We start from the raw sequence: 25,184 nt of genomic DNA, 5'->3' as shown, positions 1-25,184 counted from the left end.
CACTAAAAATACTCCCTTCTGCCCATTTTACAGATGAGGAAATGAAGGTTCAGAGAGGTTCAGTACCTTACCCAAGATGGCACAAGTAGCACATGGCAGACCTGGATTCAAATCCAGAAAGGTCAGCCCCAACCCAGTCCTCTTTCTACTAAAATGCCAATGCTGACACCCTTTTCTACCAAGCTGCCCAGATGTCAAGGAAAGAGTCTCTCCAGAAAATCCAGATGCAAATAGCATCTCCTACTTCTTTTGCTTAAATATCCTCTAAAAGAACTTGAGAAACTCTAAAGCCTCATACATTTTTAAAGCTGATATCTAAAATATTTCATCATGAATTTAAATAATTACAAAGGGGGTAATTTCTACCATATATTAAACATTACTTTTTAAAAAAATTACATCATTATTTTAAGTATATCCAGTGGATTCTAATTACTAAGATGATTTGATACCCATCATCACCCGTAAATAAATGCTCAGAAATTTTCTGTCTTTCCCCTTCCTTCTTAGAGTCATACTTCCATTTCATCTTTCTTATGGAACTGCATTACTCTGTTTGAAATTATATAGAGTACCCTATTGTATTTCTCTATAACAAAAAATCTTCAATTTCAAAATGTTTCATATGATGTTTAACTGTAAAGCTGTAAGTGTTAAAAATATTTCTTCTGGGGACAGGCGCAGTGGCTCACGCCTGTTATCCCAGCACTTTGGGAGGCCGAGGCGGGCAGATCACGAGGTCAGGAGATTGAGACCATCCTGGCTAACATGGTGAAACCCCGTCTCTACTAAAAATACAAAAAATTAGCTGGGCGTGGTGGTGGGCACCTGTAGTCCCAGCTACTCGGGAGGCTGAGGCAGGAGAATGGCATGAACCCGGGAAGGGGAGGTTGCTGTGAGCCGAGAACGCAACACTGCACTCCTGCCTGGGCGACAGAGCGAGACTCTGTCTCAAAAAAAAAAAAAATTTCTTCCGGATTGGGTAGTTATTTCAACTGTTATTAGTAGCTAATTGATCAAAACATAAACACTGCATAAGCAGTACATTTTATTGCCAACATTATTTCCTAAATCAGCCAGTGGGGCAGGGTTTTTGTCCCCTCAATAAATTTACATATTTATAGATAAATGATTACAAGGTTATATAAATAAAACAGGTATCACCAGCAATCCTATTTTTTTTTTAAGGTTGAAAGAACCTAGTTTCCATAAAAAAGTGGAGGACAACGTGAATTTTAGTAAATCTCTGTCCTTCAATTCTTTAAACTCCTTTCTCAGTGCTTGATAAACATTACATTCAGGCTGTTGGTTCCCTTGGAGGGTGAAGGAGAAGGGCAGGTAGAGAGAATTCCAGAAGCAATGGGTAATGTTGCAGTGCTTAATCTAGGTAGCAGGAGCATAGGATTTTTGTATTGTTTTTCACTTTAGACATATTTCACCTTAGACATATTTCATAAGCAACCTTTTATATATACCCAGTACTTAATTCTAAAATAAGAGAAAAGAAATATCAAAAACATATGAAAGATAAGCAATATTTATCCTTCAATCAAGCTAAATAAGTGACGCTTATGGGGTATCTTTTAAAGAGATGATTTCGCTTCCTTTCCTACAATGCATCAATGCCTACAATGCATTAACGCCTGTCAGCCGGTGCAGGATTTCCAATTTGACAGGTTTCCTTCAGCAGAGACATCGTATCTTCCCTCCAGACCTACGGCACAGACACCTGATTGGTATGCATTCATTTCTTACTAATGGGCAAGGAGGACTAAGGGCAAGTGAGACAGTACCATCTTCAAGAGTGGTTGGGAGGGACTTCACTGATAATGTGCCTTTTGGTCAGAAGGAAATGATGGAGCAGGGCATGCAGATATCAGGGAGAAGGTATTATCAGAGGAAACAGCATTTGCAAAGTTCCGTTGTACAACATGGTGTGGCCATGCGAGGAGACTTCCTATTTTGTTTTCATTCACCTGGGAGGAGTCATTTCTTGCCCACTCTAAACATCTCTGCATAGCACCCCATGCACCTCTCTAGGTACTCTATCTCACATTCTAATTATTTATGCACACACCCATGCTCTGCAGTAAGCTCTGGAGTCCTTTAGGGCAAAGAAACAAAGGCACAAGTCTCCAGGATGCTCACACTTAGTTTTTATTAGCCACAGTTTCCCACAGTTTTCTACCTCCTAGGAAATACACAGCTCACCAAGGGCACCCAGTCACCATTCTGTCCTGCTTGCATGGCTGACACTGTTGCTCAACGAGGGGGAGCAGATCTGCAAAGTCGCCCAGGGCCTGGTTTCCTCAGGTACAGAGAACCCCAGGGAAGGAAGAGCCAGAACTTAGAGCCCCTTTCTTCTCCATATGGGATAGGACACCCAAGACAAATGACTCGTGCGTCATGAAACAGAGGCAGGGCCCTAAGCTGCCCAAGAGGCCTGGGCACTTGGAGTTCCTGCTACCAGCCAGGCCACTGAACCGTTGCCTGCCCACCCTCCCACAGTGGCTAATCCCTGGCCTAGTTGTAAATGTCTTTTCAGTGCTGCACACGTATTGCAGTCGGATGCCTTCTGATCACTGGTCTCTGAGACCTTCAGCTGCTGAGGTGCAAGAATCAAGCATGGGCATGAAAGGCAAGGGGCTACCACAGCAGCATCGTTCTGCCTCCACCCTGGGCTACGTGCCCCAGCCCAGCAGGCTGTGACCTAGGGGAGCTGCTCCAGCCTGGGGCATGAGGGGCCCTAGAGCAGGATGCTGGGGCTAGGAGTGGATTGCCCTGCTGATGGGTCGTTTTTCTGTGAAGAAGCTTTTCAACAGTAGCACCTGACTGAAGCTGACCACGAACAGGGCAATCGTCTCGCCGATAGACCAGTAAGAGACTCGGCTATTAAGGTCTTCCGCTCGGGCCCGGTCCTGGGCCTCCCGCAGCCGGTAATGCGTCTGGGAGTCAATCACCGTTTTCAGAGCCTCATGGATGGTCACGCAGGCGGACTCCATCTGGGCAGGAAGAGAAAAGCAGTCACACTGCTAACCCATAGACAAATGTGGGATCCAGCAAACAGCAAATGCTGTTGTCAACATCCTAGGTGACATCCACTGAATGCTAACTATGCGCCTGTGCTAAGGGTTTTATGTGGTTTTATTTAATCCTCACAACAAGCCTAATTGAGGCTCAGAGAGGTTAAGTAACTTGCCCAGAGTCACACAGTTAGTATGTGGCTGAGTTAGAGTCTGAGTCCTGAGCCTATGCTTTCAAGCACTGCCCTATACTCTCTTATCCAATCCTTACAATACCCCTGAGAGGCACGGATCATTACCCTCGCTGTTAACGAGGGCTTATCCCACACACAGATGAGGAAACTGAGGCTCCAAGAGGCTACATGAATTGCCCAAAGTCATACAACTAATAAACAGCAAAGTGTGAACTAGACCACAGTTGTGTTTGGACTCTGAATCCACTGCTTATGCTCATTCTATTATGTAATTTCTGCCTATAGTTTTATGTATAAACACAAACACATGAAGACACATACCTCATGTATGTAAGCACAAGCACACATATGCAAAGACACATATATATAAACAGGTACTACATAGACACGCTCATGTGTAACACATACTACATCATAACTTTCTTTACCTGCAAAAATATTCAGTGTGGTAGGCAGAAGTCTGAAAATGTCCTTCCCACCACCTCCAAGGTCCCCTGCCCTAATTCCAGAAAGCTGTGAGTATGATGAGCTGTCACCTCTGTGACTGCATCACGTTAATATGACACAGCTGACCTGAAGATGGGGAGGTTATCCAGGCCTGATCTAATCACAGGAGCCCTTAGACGTCAGGAGCTTTCTCCAGCTAGATGAAGAAGTAGTCAAGACAGTTTCGAAGCATGAGAAAAATTCAATGTGCCACGCTGGCTTTGAAGGTGGAGGTGACCACCTGCCAGGACCAGAAAAAGGCCTCCAGGGGCTGAGGGTACAACAGTCAGCAAGGAAATGGGGACCTCAGTCCTACAACCACAAAGAACTGAACTCCACCAACAACCTGAATGAGCATGAAAGCAGATCCTTCCCCAGAGCTTCCAGGTAGGAGCCCAACCTGCCACCACCTCGACATCAGGCTTGAGAGACCCCAAAGAATCTGGCCAACCTGCCCAGGCTCACAGCGTACAGAGCTGTGCAGTAATAAGTGAGTATTGCATGAAGACACTACGTTTGTAGTAATTAGTTACTCAGCAACAGACAACACATTATGCCTGTGGGAAAACGTTGAGTTCTTATTCAGAGGCAGCCTGAAACCACCATGTATCCAAGACCTAGAAAATTCTATCCTATCAGTGAGTTCTCAGGCTAGAGGAATTCACAAAGCATGCACCAGACACTCATTTCAGTTCCCAAACTCCAAAGGCAGGCTATTTGTAAAGTACAGTACGATAAACTAGAAAAGACTAAGTCACTCTCTGACCTCCCTCCCTGTGGGCAGCAAGCCACCCAGGTGCCGAGGCAAGAGACCGAGGGCACAAGCTGTTCCAGTGTAATAAAATATATAAAATAAGAATAGTGATACTAGATATAGATCATAGATAGGATTATATATGAATATCGTTAATCATTAGTTTGTAGCAATTACTCTTTATTCCAATATTATAATAATCCTTACTCTACAATCATAACCTAGGAAAAACAAGGCCATACAGAGATAGGAGCTGAGGGGACATAGTGAGAAGTGACCAGAAGACAAGAGTGCAAGCCTTCTGTTATGCCTGGACAGGGCCACCAGAGGGCTCCTTGGTCTAGCGGTAAGGCCAGTGTCTGGGAAGATGCCCGTTGCCAAGTGGACCGTGGTCTAGCAGTAGCGTCAGTGTCAAGGAAAAACACCCGCTACTTAGCAGACTGGGAAAGGTGGGGGGGTCTCCCTTTTCCCGGTGGAATTTAGAGAAGACTCTACTCCTCCACCTCTTGTGGAGGGCCTGACATCAGTCAGGCCCACCCGCAGTTATCTGGAGGCCTAACCGTCTCCCCGTGATGCTGTGCTTCAGTGGTCACGCTCCTAGTCTGCTTTCATGTTCCATCCTGTATACCTGGCCTTTTAGATAGCAGTAGCAAATTAGTGAAAATACTAAAAGTCTCTGATATGCAGAAATAATGGCGTAAGCTGTCTCTCTTCTCTCTCTCCCTGCCTCGGCTGCCAGGCAGGGAAGGGCCCCCTGTCCAGTGGACACGTGACCCACATGACCTTACCTATCATTGGAGATGGCTCACACTCCTTAGCCTGCCCCTTTGTCTTGTATCCAATAAATATCAGTGCAGCCTGGCATTCGGGGCCACTACCAGTCTCCACATCTTGGTGGTAGTGGTCCCCTGGGCCCAGCTGTCTTTTTTTATCTGTCTTGTGTCTTTATTTCTACAATCTCTCATCTCCGCACATAGGGAGAAAACCCATTGACCCTGTGGGGCTGGACCCTACACCTCCCCAAAACCCTTGTTTCTCTCTCACATCGAACCACTTCCAGAAGACAAACAGGAAACCACTGCCAAACAATGGTGTTACCCTTACTTGCCTTATTGGGTATCCTTAACTCTGGGCCATTCTAGGAGCTGAACTAGACTATGTAAGGAAGAACAAAAGCTTCCCTTCTGCCTCTGCATTACAGGGCAGTGGCTTCCATCTTTCTGGCAACAGGTCTACTTCCCAAGGCTATGGGACTCTCCTGCACACGGTGGCTGGCCCTCTCATCCAGGTCCATGTGTAAGAAGTGGTGAAATGTCACACGTAGAAAGGTGGCACGATCACTGTGTATCAGATGGAACTGACAGAGTCAGACTGCGTACACCAGCTCAAGGAGCAATAGCAAGTGAAGAACAAGTCTATTTGTCCCCCAGTGAGTACCTCTGTCCTGTTTTCTCAGTGACATCCTCTATGCCCTATTATTTTGGGCTACATATCATCTTTCACAACTGGAGTGTAGTCGGCATTGGACTTCTTCACTTCCCCGCATTTGGTAGGTGGGCTATACCTGCAGACATTTGATATTGAAAAAGGAACAAACGATCCTAAGAAGGGTTCCAGACCTCAGGAAGTTGACTCCAAAGGGAACTTCCAAAGCTAACTGGCTCCAAAGGCCAACCACCAGAAGAGAAAGCTCGGATGTAGGCCTCTGCACTGGGGACAATGGTCGCATTTGTGGTTGCTCCTCCTAGCTCTCTGGGGAATGCTTCCAAAGCTCACTAAAGCATGTCAACTGTCACAGATGGAACAGGATACTAAACTGGGAAGGAAGTAGGAAAGAGATCAATGTGGAGTCGGGCTTAACCTATGTGAACCCGTGTCAAAGCTAACTCAAGATATGGCATTTCTAGAAGCCTCCCTAGTGCTCCCTGCCAGACACTACCTATACAGGCAGACTTGGTAATACAAATCCATTCTGTATTTACATCACCCTGGTGATCCCTGGAAAATCACAAAGGATTGAAGGTGGGGCTGGGGGACTCAGGATAGACACTTGCAGGATGAGGTTATAAGGATTTCAAATCATGGCTCAGTTTTAATAGCTCGCACTTCCACTAATTCCTTCATTCAAACATTTACTCAATGCTTACTTTTCTTCCAGGCACTGTGCTAGGCCCAGGGAATTAAGAATGAGAGCCAGACACAGTCCTGGGTCTCAGAAAGTTCACAATTTAAAGAAAAAATTACTCAACTATAATGCAATATAAACAGCCAACAACAGAAGGGTATGCAGAGCCGTGGGAACACCCAGGAGAAAGATGCTGAGCCTGCCAGAGAAGATGGAGTACTTGACATGGGACATGACAAGCTGAGCCCTGATAGATGGGCAGGACATCACCAGGCTGAGGATGAGAACACATCCCAAGCAGCAGAAGCACAGGCAAAGAACTGTACAGGGCCTGGTCTGGGATCAGGGACTGACATGGTGATGGGGATGCGTGGAGAAGCAGCTGTGGGGAGGTGGAAGCTCATAGTAAAGGGCCTTGAGGCCCAAGACTTTATCGTGTGGCTCTGTGAGCAGAAGACTGGCGAGATCGGAATCCCACTTTACGAGAATCTGCCTCTAGCAGCTATGATGCAGAAAGGGATGTATGTGAACCAGTCTAGAGGCAGGGAAACCACTTAGGTGGCTGCAATTCTACTGGGAAGAGAAGATGCGGGCCTCAATTAAGAAGGTTGCCATGTCAGGGAAGAGTGGATTGGGGGGAAATTGATGGCACTGAAATCACAGGACTTCGTAACAAAGTGGATCATTCTTAAAATCAGTGGGAGGGATGAGACACATACATAAGTGTGGGCCGGGCGCGGTGGCTTAAGCCTGTAATCCCAGCACTTTGGGAGGCCGAGACGGGCGGATCACAAGGTCAGGAGATCGAGACCATCCTGGCTAACACGTGAAACCCCGTCTCTACTAAAAATACAAAAAATTAGCTGGGCGCAGTGGCGGGTGCCTGTAGTCCCAGCTACTCGGGAGGCTGAGGCAGGAGAATGGCGTGAACCCGGGAGGCGGAGCTTGCAGTGAGCCGAGATCGTGCCACTGCACTCCAGCCTGGGTGACAGAGTGAGACTCCGTCTCAAAAAAAAAAAAAAAAAAGACACATACATAAGTGTATACATGTATGTATCATGGTCATAGGTAGTATATGTGTACATGTATGTGTCTGGCACGCACACATATGTATTCATATGTACACATATGCATAGATGTTTGTATGTATAAATCCACAGAGAACACTACAGAAGGGCTCATTTTATTTTCTAGGCTAGAATTCCATTCTCCAAGTTTATGTGTCACAAACTCATTCAGAAACAAAGTGTACACTGGACTCACTTGACTGGGGGCTCTTTGGACCATAGGCCCTGGCCTGGGAGTTCAGCAATACTGGTCAGCATCTCCGGCCTTCTACCAGGACCCAGAATCACTGGAGAGGAAGGAGGAAGGGAAGAAGAAGAGGGAGGACACAGAAATCACAAGTGTAGACACCAAGACAGAGGATGAGTCAGATATTTATGTGAAGCACCACTTCAAAGGCCTAGATCCAGTGACACAGGCCAGAAACCGGCACTAAGACTGCATGAAGAGGCCTCAGTGGCCTTTAAAGGAACAATCTCAGATCAGATCAGTGATAGCAAAGGGACCAGTTCCAAGAGGGTAATGGAGCAACAGGTGATACTCTACAGCTTTCTTGGCAACTAACACCTGCAGACGCCTTCAGGACCTTGCGCAGATGCTCCAAGAGACCCCAGAGCAATACATCCCCGAGAATCATCCCCAAGAATCACAGCTACCTGGATGCTCACCCTCACCACAAAAACATGCTACTTCCCCATCCACTGAGATCTTCCGTTAGCGCTCGTCTAAAAGAAACCTCTTCAGCCTGTTACCACAAAATTTCAGTTAGGCAATCCCTCAGCCAGCTTCCCACCCAGCAGAAAACCAAAGGAACCCCTCTGTTTTCAGGGTCCTGTTTTCCCAGGCCACGAGTCCCCAGGTCTCCCCGTGTGTGACCTTCCGCCCTGCTAAGACCACCAGTCCTGGCTGGCTTCCAGCGTCCTGGAGCCTCACAGGGATTATAGTTGCCACTTCACGGTGACAGTCGGTCTCTAGGACACCCTGAGCCATCCCACCTCTGGCACCATCCCTTTCCTCCATCTCCACGCTGACATCCCATCCTGTCCCAGCCACCTGCGGATGCCGAGGTCTTCAGTCTGTAACCACTGACAAATTCCTGCAGCCCTCACCTCATCAGGCCTCCCCTGACCCAAGTATCTGCTTCTTTAAATTCTTCAAGAACTCAAAGACAGGGAAGTAGAAGCTGGCCTCAGAGCACTTAAGAAAACATTTAATCCTTCCTAGACCACCAGGGAGGTAGCTCTTGGCCTTGGACCTCTGTCAGAAACCTTCAGCTCTGACCAGGATCTGCCCAGATTCTCAGGATGCCTGGAAGCCCGTCGAGCTTGGCTTTCCTGAAGTCGCATTCTCCCGGCCCAGGTCCTCTCCTAGGAGCCTGGTTTTCCTGAACTCAGGCCTGAAACAAGTCCTTTGGGCCTGAATCCCTGTCCTGGGCCCTGGTCAATATGGAACCTGTTCTTTCACCTAATACTTACTTTCATGCCAGAAACCATGGCCTCTGGCCCACCACTGTGCTGCAAGAAGTCTGGGGAGAGGCGAGACAGCAGCTGCTGGGTAAAAGGGGACCCATGCCAAGCAAGATAAAAAGCGCTGGCGAAAAGAATGAAAGTTCCACTCCATAAATCTCACCTGTTCTCTTCACCTAGGAGGCCAAGCTTCTACATTTTCAAGTGAAGACTTCCTGACTCCTGGAAGAATACATCAGCGCCTCCTCAAGACCCCTGGTGCTTCAATTACAGCTCTGACCACTGTGCCCCATGGCCAACTGGCTTGCAGGGCTGTGCTTCTTGCAGGGTGCCCAGCACCAGGCACAAAGCCATCCACTACTGGCACAGTGTGTAGACTGAGTGAATGCTGGCATAAAAGCAAGTACTCTCAAAAGCAGACACAGATGGTTCAAGGTGGCGGGGTCAGAGAAGTGGAAGGAAACGGCTCTTTTGAGGCTAAGCAGGAGCAAAGAAGAGGTTCTAAGATATAAGAAAAGGGAAGCATAAATCACCCTTTCCTGAAACAAAATCAAACTACTGCTCAGGCTCCAGGAAAGAACGTCTCTATTGACCTAATTCTTTAAGGCTTTTCCTACCAATTTGTTTTCTACTGGTTAAGGGGAAAGTTCTTCAGCTCAGCTTTTGGAGACTTACAGAATCTTCCCAATAGAGGCTGTCCCAACAGTGGCCAACAGAACTCTCAAGAGTATTGGTTACGAAAGATCTTACACACAATACACACCCTTGGCTGGATCTTCTAACAGCAGTCATGTTGCCGAGCTCAAAGATCAAACCCAGTTTTGGACAAAGGAACTTTCTATGCATGGCCACTAGCCACCTGTGACTATTGAGTACCTGGAGTATTGCTATGGTGCAGAGGAGGAGGTGAATTTTTAATTTAATTTCAATTAATTTAAATACCCAAATTTAGACACTGGCTACTGTACTGAACAGTGCAGCTCTAGCCTCCAACTGCTTAGGGAAGGTGGAAGACTGCGCAAATGAATCCACAGGCATTCGTGAGTGTGCCCAGAGCCACAGAGGAAGGGAGCCACCTTGGAGGGCGGCCCAGAAGATCATCTGGCCTCCTTGAAAGTTCAAGACGCTGTAGCTTTGGTTCTGACACACGTGCTGCTATCAATGGTTATTCCTGTCTTACAGGTTTCCCTGGGCCCTGACAGTCATCTGACAAGTGTTTGGTGAGCTCCTTCCTGTGCCCCACCTTATGCACTAAAGCACTGAGGATACAAAAGTAAATCATTCAGGGTACTAGCCCTCAGGAAGCCCCCAGCCTGCATATGAAAGGGAAGGAGGAGCTTAAATAGCAGAAGGGAAGACAGATGAAGGAGGATGGGATCAGAGAATAATGAACCTTGACAGCCATGGGCGACAGACGTGACTATCCCCCCAAAATGTCAGTTTCTCCTCCATAGTGTGGAGCTGTTGCTAAGGCTCTACTTGCCAGCCTTCCTTTCATCCAGGTTTGCCACACGACTAAGTTCTCACCCATGGGACATGACCAGGTGATACGTATTCCCACTGGGCCTGGGCTTTTAAGAAATAGATGGGCTTTTCTCATTCTCTCCTCCTTTGGCAGCTACAGGCAGAAGACCCTGAAGCCCTAAGGGAAGACAGAAAGATGACAAGAAAGAATGAGCCTGGATTCCTGAGTCACACCATGGAGGAAAGCTCCCCACCAACCTTTTCTAGATTATGCGTGAGAATAAACTTCTAGTATGTTAAGCCATTGATATTTGGTGTTTATTTGGTTACAGCACCTTGTGTTACCTTAACTAATACACCACACAAAGTAGGACTTTGGTCTTCATGATATAGGCACATCATATAAGCAGAGACACATGACACAGGCACTTCGAAAGTGGTACTGTGCAAAAGACTGAGTGGGAATGAAAGAGTAGAGACAGGAATATCAGAGGAAAGTAGTGCAAGGATCTGCTTAGAGAGCAGAAAGGAAGATCGAAAGAAGAGCATGGCATCCTTTAGGACTAGGTGTGAAGAAAGACGCAAAACCGACCCTGAGACTTCCAGACTGGGAGCTGGATGGATGATGACTCCGACCACCAGCCTAGACAGAGGCCAATGAGGAGGAACGCGCTAGGGGGTTCAGCAGCTCCGAACTGCTAATGTTCACTCACCTGGGTGAGAGCTGTGACCCTGTTCCCCATGTCTGGGAGAATGGGAGGCTCATCACCCACTTGAAAGTCAAAGTAGACGGTCTTGTGAGAAAAGGTGGAAAACTCATTACTGAAGCAAAACTGATAAACGCCCTTGACTTCAGCCCGGTACGTGAAGCTGTCGTACTGCTTCTTGGTTTCTCTGTAGATGGTGTTCCCCTGGGGGTCCTCCACATAGCAGTCAACATCGTAGTGGCCTCCAGTGATGACCTGACAACCATAAAAAATTCGCTGTTATCAAAGGGGCAACCACCACTTACCAAATGCCAACCAGACACTGTGATCAGACTCTACAAACATTTCTGTCATTTCATCTTCAAAACCTTCTAAGGCAGGTGCTACATCACTTCTCATTTTACTGAGGCTGAGCAAGGTTAAATAAATTGGGTGTGGTCACACTGCTTGAAAGTGAAAGGGCTAAGATTTGAATCTATGCCTGCCTGACTCCAAAGTTTGCTCTGCAGGGGTTCAATGAGCCTAATCCTTTCCATTTTACAGAAGAAGAAACTGAGGTTCCAAGGTTAAGTAAATTCCCTAAGGTTACACAAGAGTAAGTGGTGAAATGAGATCTGCCCTGACAGCTTTTGGTTCCAGTGCCCAAACATTTACCTATTGCACTATTCTGAAGCATGAATGAACATACCCCAGGATAACTGCTCTTCATGAGATGGTGCTGATAAAGCTTCCAGAAATCAAGAGCAAAATGAGGAGGGATGCCCAAGAAACTATTCCAGTGCAACTAGATGCCACCGATTCTTTATCTTTGTTTAATACTTAACACAAGACACTCAGCAAAACACTGCTTTAGGGCACTGCCACTCATTAGCCATGTGACCCTAGACAAGTTGCTTTATTCTCTGAGGATATGTCTTTATCCATGAAGTGAGGAGTCAATAAGTTATCACACCTAAAGTGTTCAGCACAGTGTCCAACATAAATTTAGCAAGTGCCCAAAAAGTGCCAGCCAATTACTGGACAATCGTCAGACTGCAAACTAACCTCCTGGGGGTGCAGTGGAGATGTGGGATCTGATTTGGGGGCCACCCTAGAGCATGCATGCTGCACCTCCTGCTTCTCCCTTCCGATAACAGACAGGTGCCCCCCTCCCCCCACCAGCAAGGGTCATTCTTGGCTTGCTGAATGGGTCAAGTAGCTATTAACAATATATTATTATTGATTGAATGCAAGGAGAAGAAAAATATTAATCGAAGTATTCATGGAATTTCTGAGTGTCAGCGGTGGAAGAGTCCTTGGGAATCATTTAGTTCAAACTCTCCTTGTAACATAAGAAAAATAAGACACACATAAGGCAAAATCTCACAGGTAGGCAATGGCTATAACCAAGATCCAGCAAAGGACACGGTCAATGGCCTCCATCTGCTTCCAAATTTAAATGGCCTCTTTGTCCGGACAAAAGTTACTAGTCCTGCTCAGCAAGCTTTGCATAAAGCAGTGAGCATCCTGTTGCTAAGTGTGTTTAAACCCAGGCTGGACACACTTTGACAAGGGATTTCCGCCCTGGCAGTGACCAGATGACATCTGAGGTCCCCGCAACCACAGAATTATCATTCTTTTTGTCATTGCACCTAGGTTGCCCATGTTAACCCAGTCACAATTTGCATGTTGTCTACAAAGACCTGAAAGTGGACAAATCAGTGACTGAGACTACCACACAGAAGTTGTCTCCAAGTGCAAGCTTCCTTCAGTGCCTCTAACCACGGAGGAACTGGTCAAATAGCTTGCCCCCATTCCTGCTGCCCGTGGCACCTCATTTCTGAAGTGCCTGTCAGCATGCGTCCACAAGCAGATAGCTGTCTGAGTACGATGCCCACTTGGCCCCCAACCCGAGACCTGCTCACTAAATATCGGGGGCAGACTACTCACTCAAGACCTGCTCCTGTCACCTGTGGGCCACGGGATCTCTCAAAGGAGACAGGAATACAGGAACTGAGCTTTTTTAAGCCATATGGCAAGAGCCAAGTCTTGCAGCCACACCGGTCCTTGTAAACACCGCCAGGCCTCAATGGCTGCACTGATCCCTCCTTTCCAAAGTGGCCATTCTTACTTCTGCTGCCCTCACCTCACTCCAACTTTAAACGCTGGAGAGGGGAGGAATAAACTAAAACTATGAATCCACTTCCTCTCGCTGCCATTTTTCAGTACTCGAAGGCACAAGGCGGTCCAAGAGACTGGGGTTAGAGAGCCTGTGTCCAGCCAATCAGAACTGGCGTTCGTTAGTGTCTCGGGGGCCTGCGGATATCTCTCTGGCCAGCTCCCCAGGCTGCGGGATCCGCCCTGGCGTCCCCATCCCGGGCTCGCACCTGCGGCGCTGACTACCTCCTCGCTGGCCAGGCTCGTCTCGGGTGGGCCCTGATGACCCAAACCTTCCACCTCACGGGGAAGTCAACTGGTCTCCGGGGACTCCCACCCCATGCAGCCTCCCTGTAGCCTCTGTGGCTAATTCGAGCGCCTCCAGTCAGGGGCGAGCCAGTGTCCAGGTGAGACCTGGGAGTGGAGGGAGAAGGGAGCGCTGCCGGACGCCCGGCCTCACCTGGTAATCCAGGGAGAACTTCACGCCCTGCTCCACCTCCTCGTGGAAGCACTGCTTGGCGTTGTCTGGCAGCTCGAAGGTGAGCTCGGCCCCGCGGGGCTGCTCGGCCCGGAGCAGGAGCAGCAGCAGAAGCAGCACGGAGGCGGAGCGCGGGACAGTGCTGCCCATGATGCTCTCGGTCCCGTCTCGAGGGCCGCGGCTCGCGCGCTGCGCCCCCCGCGGGCTGGGGCGACGGCTACCGGATCCTAGGAGGATCTAAGGGAATAGACGTGGCGCGAGCCGAGCTCTGCGCTTCCGGGAAGGCCGGCGGCACAGTGCGCAGCCGCGCGCTCAGAGTGGGCCCGGGCCCCTTCCGCCCGCTGCGCGTGCGCGCTGGCCGCGCTGGGCCGGGGACACGCCCCACTCCACGCCTCTCGCGGCTCGGAGGGTGGGTCTCCGCGGAGGGGAGGTGGGCCTCCACCTAGCGCGCCCCTACCCAGAAGAGGGAGAAGCCCTCCCCGCTGTTCTGCGCGCTCCCGGACCCGCAGGGCTGAGCATCCCCCAAGGTCGACCCAGGTCCACCCTCCAGCTGCTGCAGCACGAAGCACGTGGGGTTTTACTCCCTCTAGAAGGCTCTGCTTTTGACTGGCTCTGTAACTTCAGTCTCACACTTCCCTCGAGAACCAGTCTCCTTGTCTTGAAATGGGTGTGCCCAAATCTAACATCCACAGTAGTTAGGGAGCTAGGTGAAAGATAAGGGAAAGCTGGGAACCCGATTGACACTCCTTTCTTCACTCCCATACACTTCCCAAGGTGAAAGAGTGTGCGAAGGGGGTGGGGGGTGGGGACAGTAAGTAAAGACCCGCCATTACACCTGCTCTGGGAAAAACACGAGCGTGCTCACACACAAACGATCTCATGAAAATCCAAGTAAAGTCTCGCAGCGACTTCAGGTATATTTTGGCTGTCAGGCTTGTTGAAAATTCTTTTTGCACAAAACTGTCATTTTTGCACTTTGACTTCTTAAAAGCTCTGAAAGCAGATAAATTGGTTTACTGTCTTACCCTTGACCACTGACTTAAGATTCTTTTGTATAATCGTAACTATAGGTGTAGTTTTATATTCACTGTGATCCAATAAACAAAAAGAAAAGACACAGATTGTGATATAATAAATAGCTTATTCAGGAGAGCATTACTAGACGTGGTGTATCTTGATTTCAGGAAAGAATGTTACTGCCCATATAGATTTCCACTGGGCACATTCACCATGGATGAACATGCTAATGTGTGCAAGTAAGCTGTAGGCTTGGAAATAACATGCATGCATAACATAGTTAATAATATTGACTGACTCAGTGACAGGCATGGAAGAGGTGTTTAGTAGTGTCCCTTAAGCTTCCTTCCCTGGCACTGTCCTATTTCACTTTTTTTTTTTAAGGAACTGATAAAAACATGGAAGTAATAATCATCTGATCTAGATGAACTAAGTGGAGAAACAAATGACAGATATAAGACCACAATTGATCGGGCGTGGTGGCTCACGCCTGTAATCCCAGCACTTTGAGAGGCTGAGGCGGGCGGATCACGAGGTCAAGAAATCGAGATCATCCTGGCCAATATGGTGAAACCCCCTTCTCTACTAAAAATACAAAAATTAGCTGGGCGTGGTGGTGTGCGCCTGTAGTCCCAGCTACTCGGGAGGCTGAGGTAGGGGTATTGCTTGAACCCGGGAGGTGGAGGTTGCAACCTGGTGACAGAGCAAGACTCTGTCTCAAACAAACAAACAAACAAACAACAAAAAAAAAACGATTGCCTTGGCACAGATGGAGTGCTCTGCTAAGACTAACAAAAAGAAATTTTGGGCTGGGCACCATAGCTCACGCCTGTATCCCAGCATTTGGGGAGGCTGAGGCGGGAGGTTTGCTTGAAGCCAGGAGTTCGAGTCCAGCCTGGGAAACATAGTGAAACCTCGTTTCTACAAAAACAAACAAAGAAAAATTAACCAAGCATGGTGGTGTGGGCCTGTAGTCCCAGCTACTTGGGATGCTAAGGTGGGAGGATTGCTTGACACCAGATGTCTGAGGCTACAGTGAACTGTGATTGCACTACTGCACTCCAGCATGGACGACAGAGGGAGACCTCATCTCTAAAAATCAAAATAAATTCCTCCGGATTGAATGTTAAGTCTTACATTTAAGTTCCAAGAAAACACCTGCATAAATTCAGGGGAGGAGCTGACATTGACGTAGCTCAAGTCAGAGCATGCAGGCTGTTGGCTGGGACACCTCAGTTCTCCTCCAAGCATCCTCTTACATCTAATAGGCTAGATTACTTCCTTATATGGCAGGCTCAGGGCAGCATCCCAAGAGGAACTAGGAACTGAGACCTAAGCTTCAGACCTTTTCCAGTATGACTTTCTCCACATTCTGTTGACAAAAGCAAGTTCAAAGGCCAGCACAGATTCAAGGAGGTGGAAAAATGGAATCTACCTCTGGATTCGAGGAGTTGCAAAGTCACATCGCTAAGGAGAAGCATACTGGGATGGAAGGAATTATGGCTATTAAGCCATCTTCTATAGTATCCAGACTCACTCAGCTTGTCAATGGCTAAGCCAGGAAGTGAACCCAGATCTGCTTAATTCTGAAGACTACCAGCTTCCCACTAAACACACTGCCTCTACCCATACCTCAGGGAACACTTGTCCTACATGTTCCATAGGGCAAACCTTGGACCAAAGCATGAATCTGACACTGAGGCACATTTCAGCTCACACAATAAATGACTTTCTGAAACTAGAGATTTCCAAAAATAGAATGGACAAGGATAGTACATTTTTCATACCCGAAAATATTCGAACAGATGCAGGTGAACAACCAACCACTTAGCAACAACAGAGATGATTCATGAGCCTGGGTGACAGATTATACTAGTGTATGACCTCTAAGGTTCTTTCCAACCTTGATATTGCATGATATATGGCAAATATTGTGTGATATATGGTACTAAAGGTAGGATAAGTTGAAAGAAAAACCAAAAATGTTTTCTATCCACTTTAGTCCTGGGGTGACTTCTGTGAAGGCCTTTTAAAACAGTAAATAAAAGAAACACACACAAAAAAATAGTAAATAATAAATATTAAAACAGTAAATAAAAATGAGGATCTTAACAGATGCAGAAAAAGAAAGCATGTGACAAATTCAACATCCATTCGTGATAAAAACTCTTAGCAAAACAGAAATAATAGACAACTTCCTTAATGTCATAAAATGTAACAAATTTAGAGCAGACATGATGATTAATGATAAACCTTAAAGTCTTTTCCTTCAAATTTGGGAATAACACATAAATGCCTGCTATCACAACTGCTATTTAACATTGTCCCAGAAATTCTAGCAGGAATGGTTAGGCAACAAAAAGAAATAAAAGGACAAGAATTGGATATATAAACACCCGAACAGTGCTTATGTCTAAGGGGAAGGAGAATGCGGAAGTCCAGAAGTGGCACCCAAGAGAGACTCATGAATGTTCACATTCTGACTTTCATTAACTGAACATTTATGTTTTACTACTCTAAGTATGTACAGATGCTCCTCGGCTTACAATGGGGTTACGTCTGAATAAATCTATCATGAATTGAAAACATCGTAAGCTACGTGTGTTATGTTGAGATAGGCAGTATAAGGTTGACCCATCTGTGCCCTAAAGCAGAACTTTATCATTGTTTCATGCAACAGGAGCACTCCCTAGCATGCTATTAGGATGTTGAAACAAAATCAAAGTTTATCCACGCCTCATGCAGGTAATTGATGGTGAAGGAAAAAAGCAATACAATCACTGTGTGGATTGACTAAAGCAAATGGAAACTTTGCAAACCACTTAACGTTGCCATGGAGCTATAACCAATACCATCTTTTCCCTGAACAAACCAATCAGAGACAGGTGACACACACTGCCTTCCTGAGACTCACAAACTTCCCCAGAACAACTGTTTTTGTGGCTGTCAAGCATTTAACTATCCTTCCTATGGGGAAATCCCAAACTAGGTGAGAAACCAGCCTCTGTCTCATCACAGAGCCAAAGAGGGGCAGATAGTCCCTCTCCCTCTGCTCCTGGGTCCCAAGGTATGTGGGCATGGGACCCAGGCTCTGCCAACTGGATGCCCTTGTATCTGAATCGTGGGGGGTGTCTAGAGAGGTAGAAGCAGAGAGTACAATGGTGGTTACCAGGGGCTGGGGGTGGGGGGCTTGGGGAAATGGCCAATGATTACAAAATTTCAGTTAGATAAGAGGAATACATTCAAGAGATCTATTGTACAACATGGCGTCTATGGTTAATAACGTAGTCTATACTTGAAAATCACTGAGGGTACCTTTTAAGTGTTCTTGCCACAAAAAAATGATATATGCAGTAATATATATGTTAATTACCTCATTGTAGCCTTTCTACAATGTATGTATATTTTAAAACATTATGTTGTATACTTCAAATATACATAATTTTTATGTGAATTAAACAAACAAATTTAAATTTGAAAAAGAAAAAGAACGCTTCAATCTTTAAGCTTTGGACAGGAAAATATTGTGACTAAATGACTACAGAATGATCTTTAAAAATTGAAAAGCTTTTTGCAATTCACACATTATGTTGGATTCATGGAAATGACTCATATTCTCCCTTGAGTGTGAGGTAAAGAAACATTAATATCTTAAATATAGGAAGAGAATAATCCATGTGCCCACTCACCATGCATGAGTTATATTTTTCTCATGCTAAAAATTCAAACTTCTTCTTACCCCATTGGGTCTTTGTTCCTATATAAATAAATATAATTTCTTCTGCTCTTAAAAAGAGAAAAGAAAAAAGAAACATCATGTAACTTATTATCTTAACTATAACATGGTGGAATGGAAAGAGAATGAAATTCAAGACCCAAAACGCTGGCATTAATGTTTTAACATTCTGTCCTTGTCTGGGAGTCCACATCTGAAACTTTAAAATAGAGGCTGAGGTTGGGGATTGGGTGAGTTGATACCAAAGGTTTTCTTCTTCCAATTATTAAGACTTTTAATAATTTCAAACAGTGAGCTTGGGCTTCTTTTCTTCAATTTAAAAGAAAAACACGGTGGCTCACGCTTGTAATCCCAGCACTTTGGGAGGCCGAGGCGGGCAGATCACGAGGTCAGGAGATTGAGACCACGGTGAAACCCCGTCTCTACTAAAAATACAAAAAATTAGCCGGGCGTGGTGGCAGGCATCTGTAGTCCCAGCTACTCGGAAAGGCTGAGGCAGGAGAATGGCGTGAACCCGGGAGGCAGAGCTTGCAGTGAGCCGAGACTGCGCCACTGCACTCCAGCCTGGACGACAGAGCGAGACTCCATCTCAAACAAAAAAAAAAAAAAAGAAAAACATAAAAAAAAATAAGAAAAATTAAGGGAGGAAGGGAAGAAGGGAGGGAGAAAGAATGGAAGGGAGGAAGGAAAGGCAAGGAAAGGAAGAGTAGCCTCATACGGTCTATGTATTAGTGAGGATAAGATATTCTGCAGTAAAAATCAACCCCCAGATTAAAGAGAGAGCTGTTTTCCTTTCTCTTTCTTTATCTTTCTTTCCCCTGTTAAACCTCCACTCCTAAACTCCTAAAAAAAAAAATCAACCCCAAAATATCAGGACTCAGCAAAAGTTTATTTCTTATCCATTCTATGTTTTTCACAGGTTCAAAGGCAGAGATCTCTTCCATGTAGTCATTCAGGGAATCTGACTGACAGAGATCCCCATAATCTTGAAATTGTTTCACCTGAAACACACTTCTCCTCTGCCACAGCAACAGGGGAAGAGAATTTGAGAAGATCTCATACCAGCAATTAAATGCATCAGCTTAGAAGAGACACACATGTTACTTTCACTCATAGCCTATCATCTTGAATTGATCTCATGGCCCTGCTAAATCCCAAGGTGAATGAGATTTGTCTTCCATGTGTCCAGAAGGAGAGGAAAACTGAATGGTGGTGAATACTGGTTCTGTTTCCCACATCACAGTAAAACTAGTAATAATAAAGACATAACAAAGACTTGCGGTTTCTGGTAAAGACAAGTTAGATTATTTGAACATAAATTTCCCCTGAAAACAACTAAAAATACAACTTTAAAAATGTTTTCTTGGAGGCATCAAAAAGCTGGCAAGAGAGTAAAGAATTACCCAGCCAAAACTGAAGGGAAAACGATAATCTAGAAAGAGAAGCATTCTCAAAAGTTACTTTTCCCATGAGGGCGTTGGCCAATCCTGAACATTTTTGAATTTTCATTTTTTTACAGTCTCACAGAGAGAGTGGACAAAAACCAGAGCCTTAAGGAGGATGTTGAGGGCTCATCATTTCACTTTCCTGCTCAGAAACTGTTACCATCACTTGCTGCATTAAATTCAAACTCCTGCCTTCACAGAAGCAGCACATCCCCTCTCATCCTGACCATTTCAACTCATCCCAACCATCATCTCTATTCTACAAGGTATGGCACATGCTATGGCAACCATGGTCATCTCCAACTCCGTGGCTGTGCTTGTGTTATTTATATGTCCAGAAGGATCTGCCAGCTCCATTTGGGAACCCCATCCCACTCACACTCTCTACAAAACCTCTCTCTCCTACAGCCTATGATGCCCTCCCCTCTACCTTTATATAATCATTCTTTGATTCTTCCTACTGTTTCAGGGGAATTTCTTATGGTACTTTGGTAAAAATTGAGGCTTGACATACGATACCTTGCATATATTTAAAGTGTACAATTAGGTAAATTTTCACATACACCTGTGCAGCCATCATCTGAAGCATGAAATAAACAAATCTATTTCCCTCAAAAGCCTTCTCGTTCTTTTGTAATCCCCTCTTCTGTCACTCTGCATCCTTGTCCTCCATTCCTGAAACCATTGATCAGCTTTCTATCACTATACAATAGTTAGCATGTTCTAGAATTCTGCATAAGTGGAATCATATAATAGCACTTTTTTTAGTATGACTCTTTAATCTTTGCATAGTTATTTTAAGATTCATCCATGTTGTAGCAGATGCCAAAATTCATTCCTTTTATTGCTGAGTAAAATTCCATTGTCCATATATGTATGAGTTTACTTCTGGTCTCTCTAATCTATTCATTGATCTATTTGTCTATCTTCATGCCAATACCACACTGTCTTGATTACCGTAGCTTTATAATAAATCTTGACATCATGTAGAGCTAGTCCTCAAACTTCATTCTTTTTTAAAGTTGTAATGGCTATTGTAGGTCCTTTGCATTTCCAAGTGAATTTTATAATGAATTTTTTAATTTCTAGAAAAATACCTGCATAAATAAAACAAACATATATATGTACAACTGGTTTTTCATAAAGACACAAAAGACAACTCATTCAACAAACAGTGCCAGGAAAGTTAGATATACATATGCAAAAAAGATGAACTTGGACCCATACCTCACACCACATACAAAAATCAATCCAAATGGATCATAGACCTAAATGTAAAACCAAAAGCTATAAAGCTTCTAGAAGAAAAATTGACAAAATTTTTATGACCGTGAATTAGGCAAATATTTCTTAGATAAGACACCAAAAACACAATCTGTGTAAAAGAACAAAGTGATAAATTAGATTTTTAAAAATTCAAAATTTTTGCTTTTTAAAAGATTATGTTAAGAGAATAAAAGGACAAACCACAAACTGGAACAAAATCTTTGCAAAGCATACACTGTTAAAGGATGATCCAAAAGATATAATGAACTCCCAAAACTCAACAATAGGAAAACAAATGGTATAATTCTTTAAATGAGCAAAAGATTTGAACAGACACTTCCTCAAAGATATACGGATATCAAGAAGCACATGAAAAGATGCTCAACATTATTAGTCATTAAAGAAATCAAAATTAAAATCATAATGAGATACTACTACACACCTAGAAGAATAGTTCAAATTAAAATGACTATAGCCAAGTGCTGGTAAAGATATGAAGGAACTGGAACTCTCATACACTGCTGGTAGGAATGTAAAATGATACAATCATTTTGGAAAACAATTTTGTAGTTTGTTAAAAATTAACTATATATCTACCATTTGATTCAACCATCCCGCTCCTAAGTATTTACAAAATAAAAAAAAAAGGAAGTATATATCTGTTCCAAAACTTGTATATGAATTGTAGCAGCTTTATTTGTAAAATCCTCACACTGGAAACAACCCAACTGATCATCAGAAAGTGAGTGGATAAACAAATTGTATTACAATGTAATACTGCTCAGCAATAAAAAGGAATGAACTAGGGATACATGAAACCACGTGGGTGAATCTCTAAATGATTATGGTAAGTGAAAGGGACAGATGAAACAGAGTGCATGCTATAGAATTTCACTTATATAAGACTCTAGAAAATGCAAGTTAATATGAAGTGACAAGAAGCAAATCAGTAGGTGCTGGGGATAAGATTCAAAGGGGATGTGCAGACTTTTGGTGGCAATGAAAATGTTCATTATCAGTGAGAACACATGGATGCAGAGAGGGGAACAACACACACCAGGGCCTGTTGGGGGGTAGGGGATGAGGGGAGTGAATTTAGAGCACGGGTCAATAGGTGCAGCAAACCACCCTGGCACATGTATACCTATGTAACAAACCTGCATGTTCTGCACATGTATCCCAAAACTTAAAGTAAAATAAATTCGAAAGAAAAAGAAAAATATGAAAATGTTCATTATCTTAATTGTGATGATAGTTCACAGTGTATACATATGTCAAAAGGATCAAATTGTACATTATATGCACATTATTGTATGCCAATTATACCTCGACAATGCTGCTCAAAATAATGTGTAAATAATTTTATTCCAAAACATGTATTAATTTGGAAACAATGGATAATTTCTTAGAATAATGTATCCTTCCAAATCTGACTCAGGAAGAAATATAACACCCAAATAGCTAGGAGCGGTAAATGCTGTTTGGGTGCCCTGTACAGATTCCCTTTACCAGATAGCTCACTCATCCCCAGATGCTCTGTTAACTGCTAAGTTTTTACAGCTTCCCGCTTCTCCCAAGAATTACCCTAAATCTGGGTCAGAAAAAAATAGCATTTTCTCCCCAGCCCACAGTCTATGACTGACTAAAGCAAGAATAAAAATGGGAGCCCCCTTGCACTAAAGAGGGACAATTCTGCAGCGAGATGAATTCTCTCTATACTCCTCCTCTGGGAATCCAGCCAAAGCCAGACCTTACCTGAGATCACCTCTTTCTGGGCCTTTCCCTCCTCTCAATCCTGCTTCCCTACCTTCCTTAGAGGTTTTTCCTGAAGATCACTCCCTCAATACAACACAGGAGCCCAAATCACTGTCCCAGGTGTTGGTTTACTAAACCCAACTTAAGAACCCCTATAACCATTAAGTAAATACAATTAGTATTTAAAATCTGAAGCTCAGGTACTTGATAAAAGAGAGGGCTCTGGACACAGATTGCCAGACTGGGGAGTTCCAATCCCGCAGTACTGCTTCCCAGCTGTGTGACCTTGGGCAGGTCACCTAATCTCTCTAAGCCTTGGTTTCCTCATTTGTAAATGAAGACAATAATCGTACCTACACACTAGGAACATGTATGTATGAATGTGTATGGATGAATGCACACACACACACACACACACACACACTCACTCCCCTACCTGGCCCAGATGGTTTTACCAGCAAGATCTACTTACAAGAAAAACCTGTGAGTACACAATCAAGAAACATTTCATTCCAAACTTAAACTTTTTCAGAGAATATAAAATGAGGGATCACCCCCCCTCCAGTTCATTTTATGAGGCTGGTATAAACCTGATATCAAGGCAGACAATGAATATGAAATGGCAAAACTCTAGGCTAATCTCATTTATAAGCACAAATCCAAAAAATCATAATCAAAAGATTAGTTTTGCTTTATTCATTTTGGTTTTGTGTGTATGCTATAAGGACCCAATTTCATTTTTGTTTCATATGGAAAACAAATTATCCCATCACCATTTATTGACCTGCAGTGCCACCTCTATCATATCTAAATTTTCCACCTATTCAAGGTCGTGTTCTAGGCCATCTGTTCTGTTTTTGTGGGTCAGTTTATCTATTCCTGCATCTTATCACAGTGTTTTAATTACCATAACTTTTTAAATCTTGTCATCTGGTACCATCATCTTCCAACTATCATTACTATTCTTCAAAATTGTCTTAGCTATTTTCAGTTCTTTGCTCTTTTGTGTGAATTATAGAATCATTTGTCATTTTTAATGAAAAATCTCATGGATATTTTCATTGTAATTACATTAGGGGAAACCAAGTTATGCTATCCCAGCAATATCTGATGGCGTGGGAAAAAGTATCATATTCACAATAATGCTTGCTACCTAGCAATAGGATGAAAAAGAAATGTATACGATCTCTATGAAGAAAACTAAACACCTTAATGAGGGATTAAAAAATAAAGATGAACTTTTTAGAGTAACAATTTCTGTTCCTGGATTGGAAGATTCGATCTTTTAAAAATGTTAATTAGTACCAAATAACTAAATGATATCATAGAATCCCGATCATAATCCCAGTACAATTTTAATACTTAATAAAATGATTTTAAGACACAATTTGTCCAGTGAAGAGAATTGAGAGAGGACTTGACCCACAATTTGTGAAAGCAAATTGAAACTCTACAATAATTTAAATGATGTGCTGTAATGCTGGTACAGAAAGACAAATACATCAACGGAATGTCACAGAATGAAACAGAATGGGATGGGCGAGTTCAATAATTTTTAAATAAAGAATTTAGCATATTATATCATATTACAAAGATGGCATTTCAAATCAGTGAGTGATATAAGGATGCTTTTGGCTTTAAGTAAACTAAAAACCAACTACAGCTATATTAAATGATACAAGAATATATTATCTCACATAACAGGAAGCTCAGAGGTGGTGTGGGCTCCAGGCATTACATCATCAGGATCCCTTTCTCTGCTCTCCTCTTGGCTCTGCTTTCCTTTTCTTTATCCTTAGACTCTATTCTCCCATTGTTACAGGAAGATTGTCAAACCAAACTACCGAACAAACAAGCAAATAAACAAATAACGTGTCTATTTGGTCATGTCCAGTAAAAGGATGTCCGTCATGGGATGAATGTCCTTTTGTTCCCTCAGTTGGCCTGACTTAGATCCTGTACCCATTTCTGGATCTAAGGCATTGATAAAAGGAAAGCCATGTGCTGACTGGCTTATACTGGAGCCCTCAACCAATCACAGGTAAGGAGAATGGAATTGCCACGACT

At 44.2% G+C, this 25,184-nt stretch overlaps 1 protein-coding gene across 3 annotated transcripts in view; it reads right to left on the bottom strand.

Annotated features, from left to right (window-relative positions):
- Window positions 1-14,232, bottom strand: part of TMED3 (transmembrane p24 trafficking protein 3) — a 77,299-nt gene extending 63,067 nt beyond the window's left edge. Inside the window, exons 1-3 of one of the 3 annotated variants that reach the window (XM_003275400.3) lie at window positions 13,881-14,232; window positions 11,291-11,539; window positions 2,135-3,002 (exon numbers count right to left, since the gene is read on the bottom strand). In XM_003275400.3, coding sequence (XP_003275448.1) covers window positions 2,766-3,002; window positions 11,291-11,539; window positions 13,881-14,048 — 654 coding nt within the window. In that variant the 5' untranslated portion in view covers window positions 14,049-14,232 and the 3' untranslated portion in view covers window positions 2,135-2,765. Of the gene's footprint in view, window positions 1-2,134; window positions 3,003-10,020; window positions 10,756-11,290; window positions 11,540-13,880 lie in introns of those variants that run through there. The other 2 variants (XM_030814887.1, XM_012507499.2) reach the window with 2 other exon arrangements.
- Between the last annotated feature and the right edge of the window lie 10,952 nt (window positions 14,233-25,184).

Source organism: Nomascus leucogenys, chromosome 6, assembly GCF_006542625.1.
Source record: "Nomascus leucogenys isolate Asia chromosome 6, Asia_NLE_v1, whole genome shotgun sequence".
Taxonomy (NCBI): Eukaryota; Metazoa; Chordata; class Mammalia; order Primates; family Hylobatidae; genus Nomascus; species Nomascus leucogenys.
This window is presented reverse-complemented; position numbering and strand designations above follow the sequence as displayed.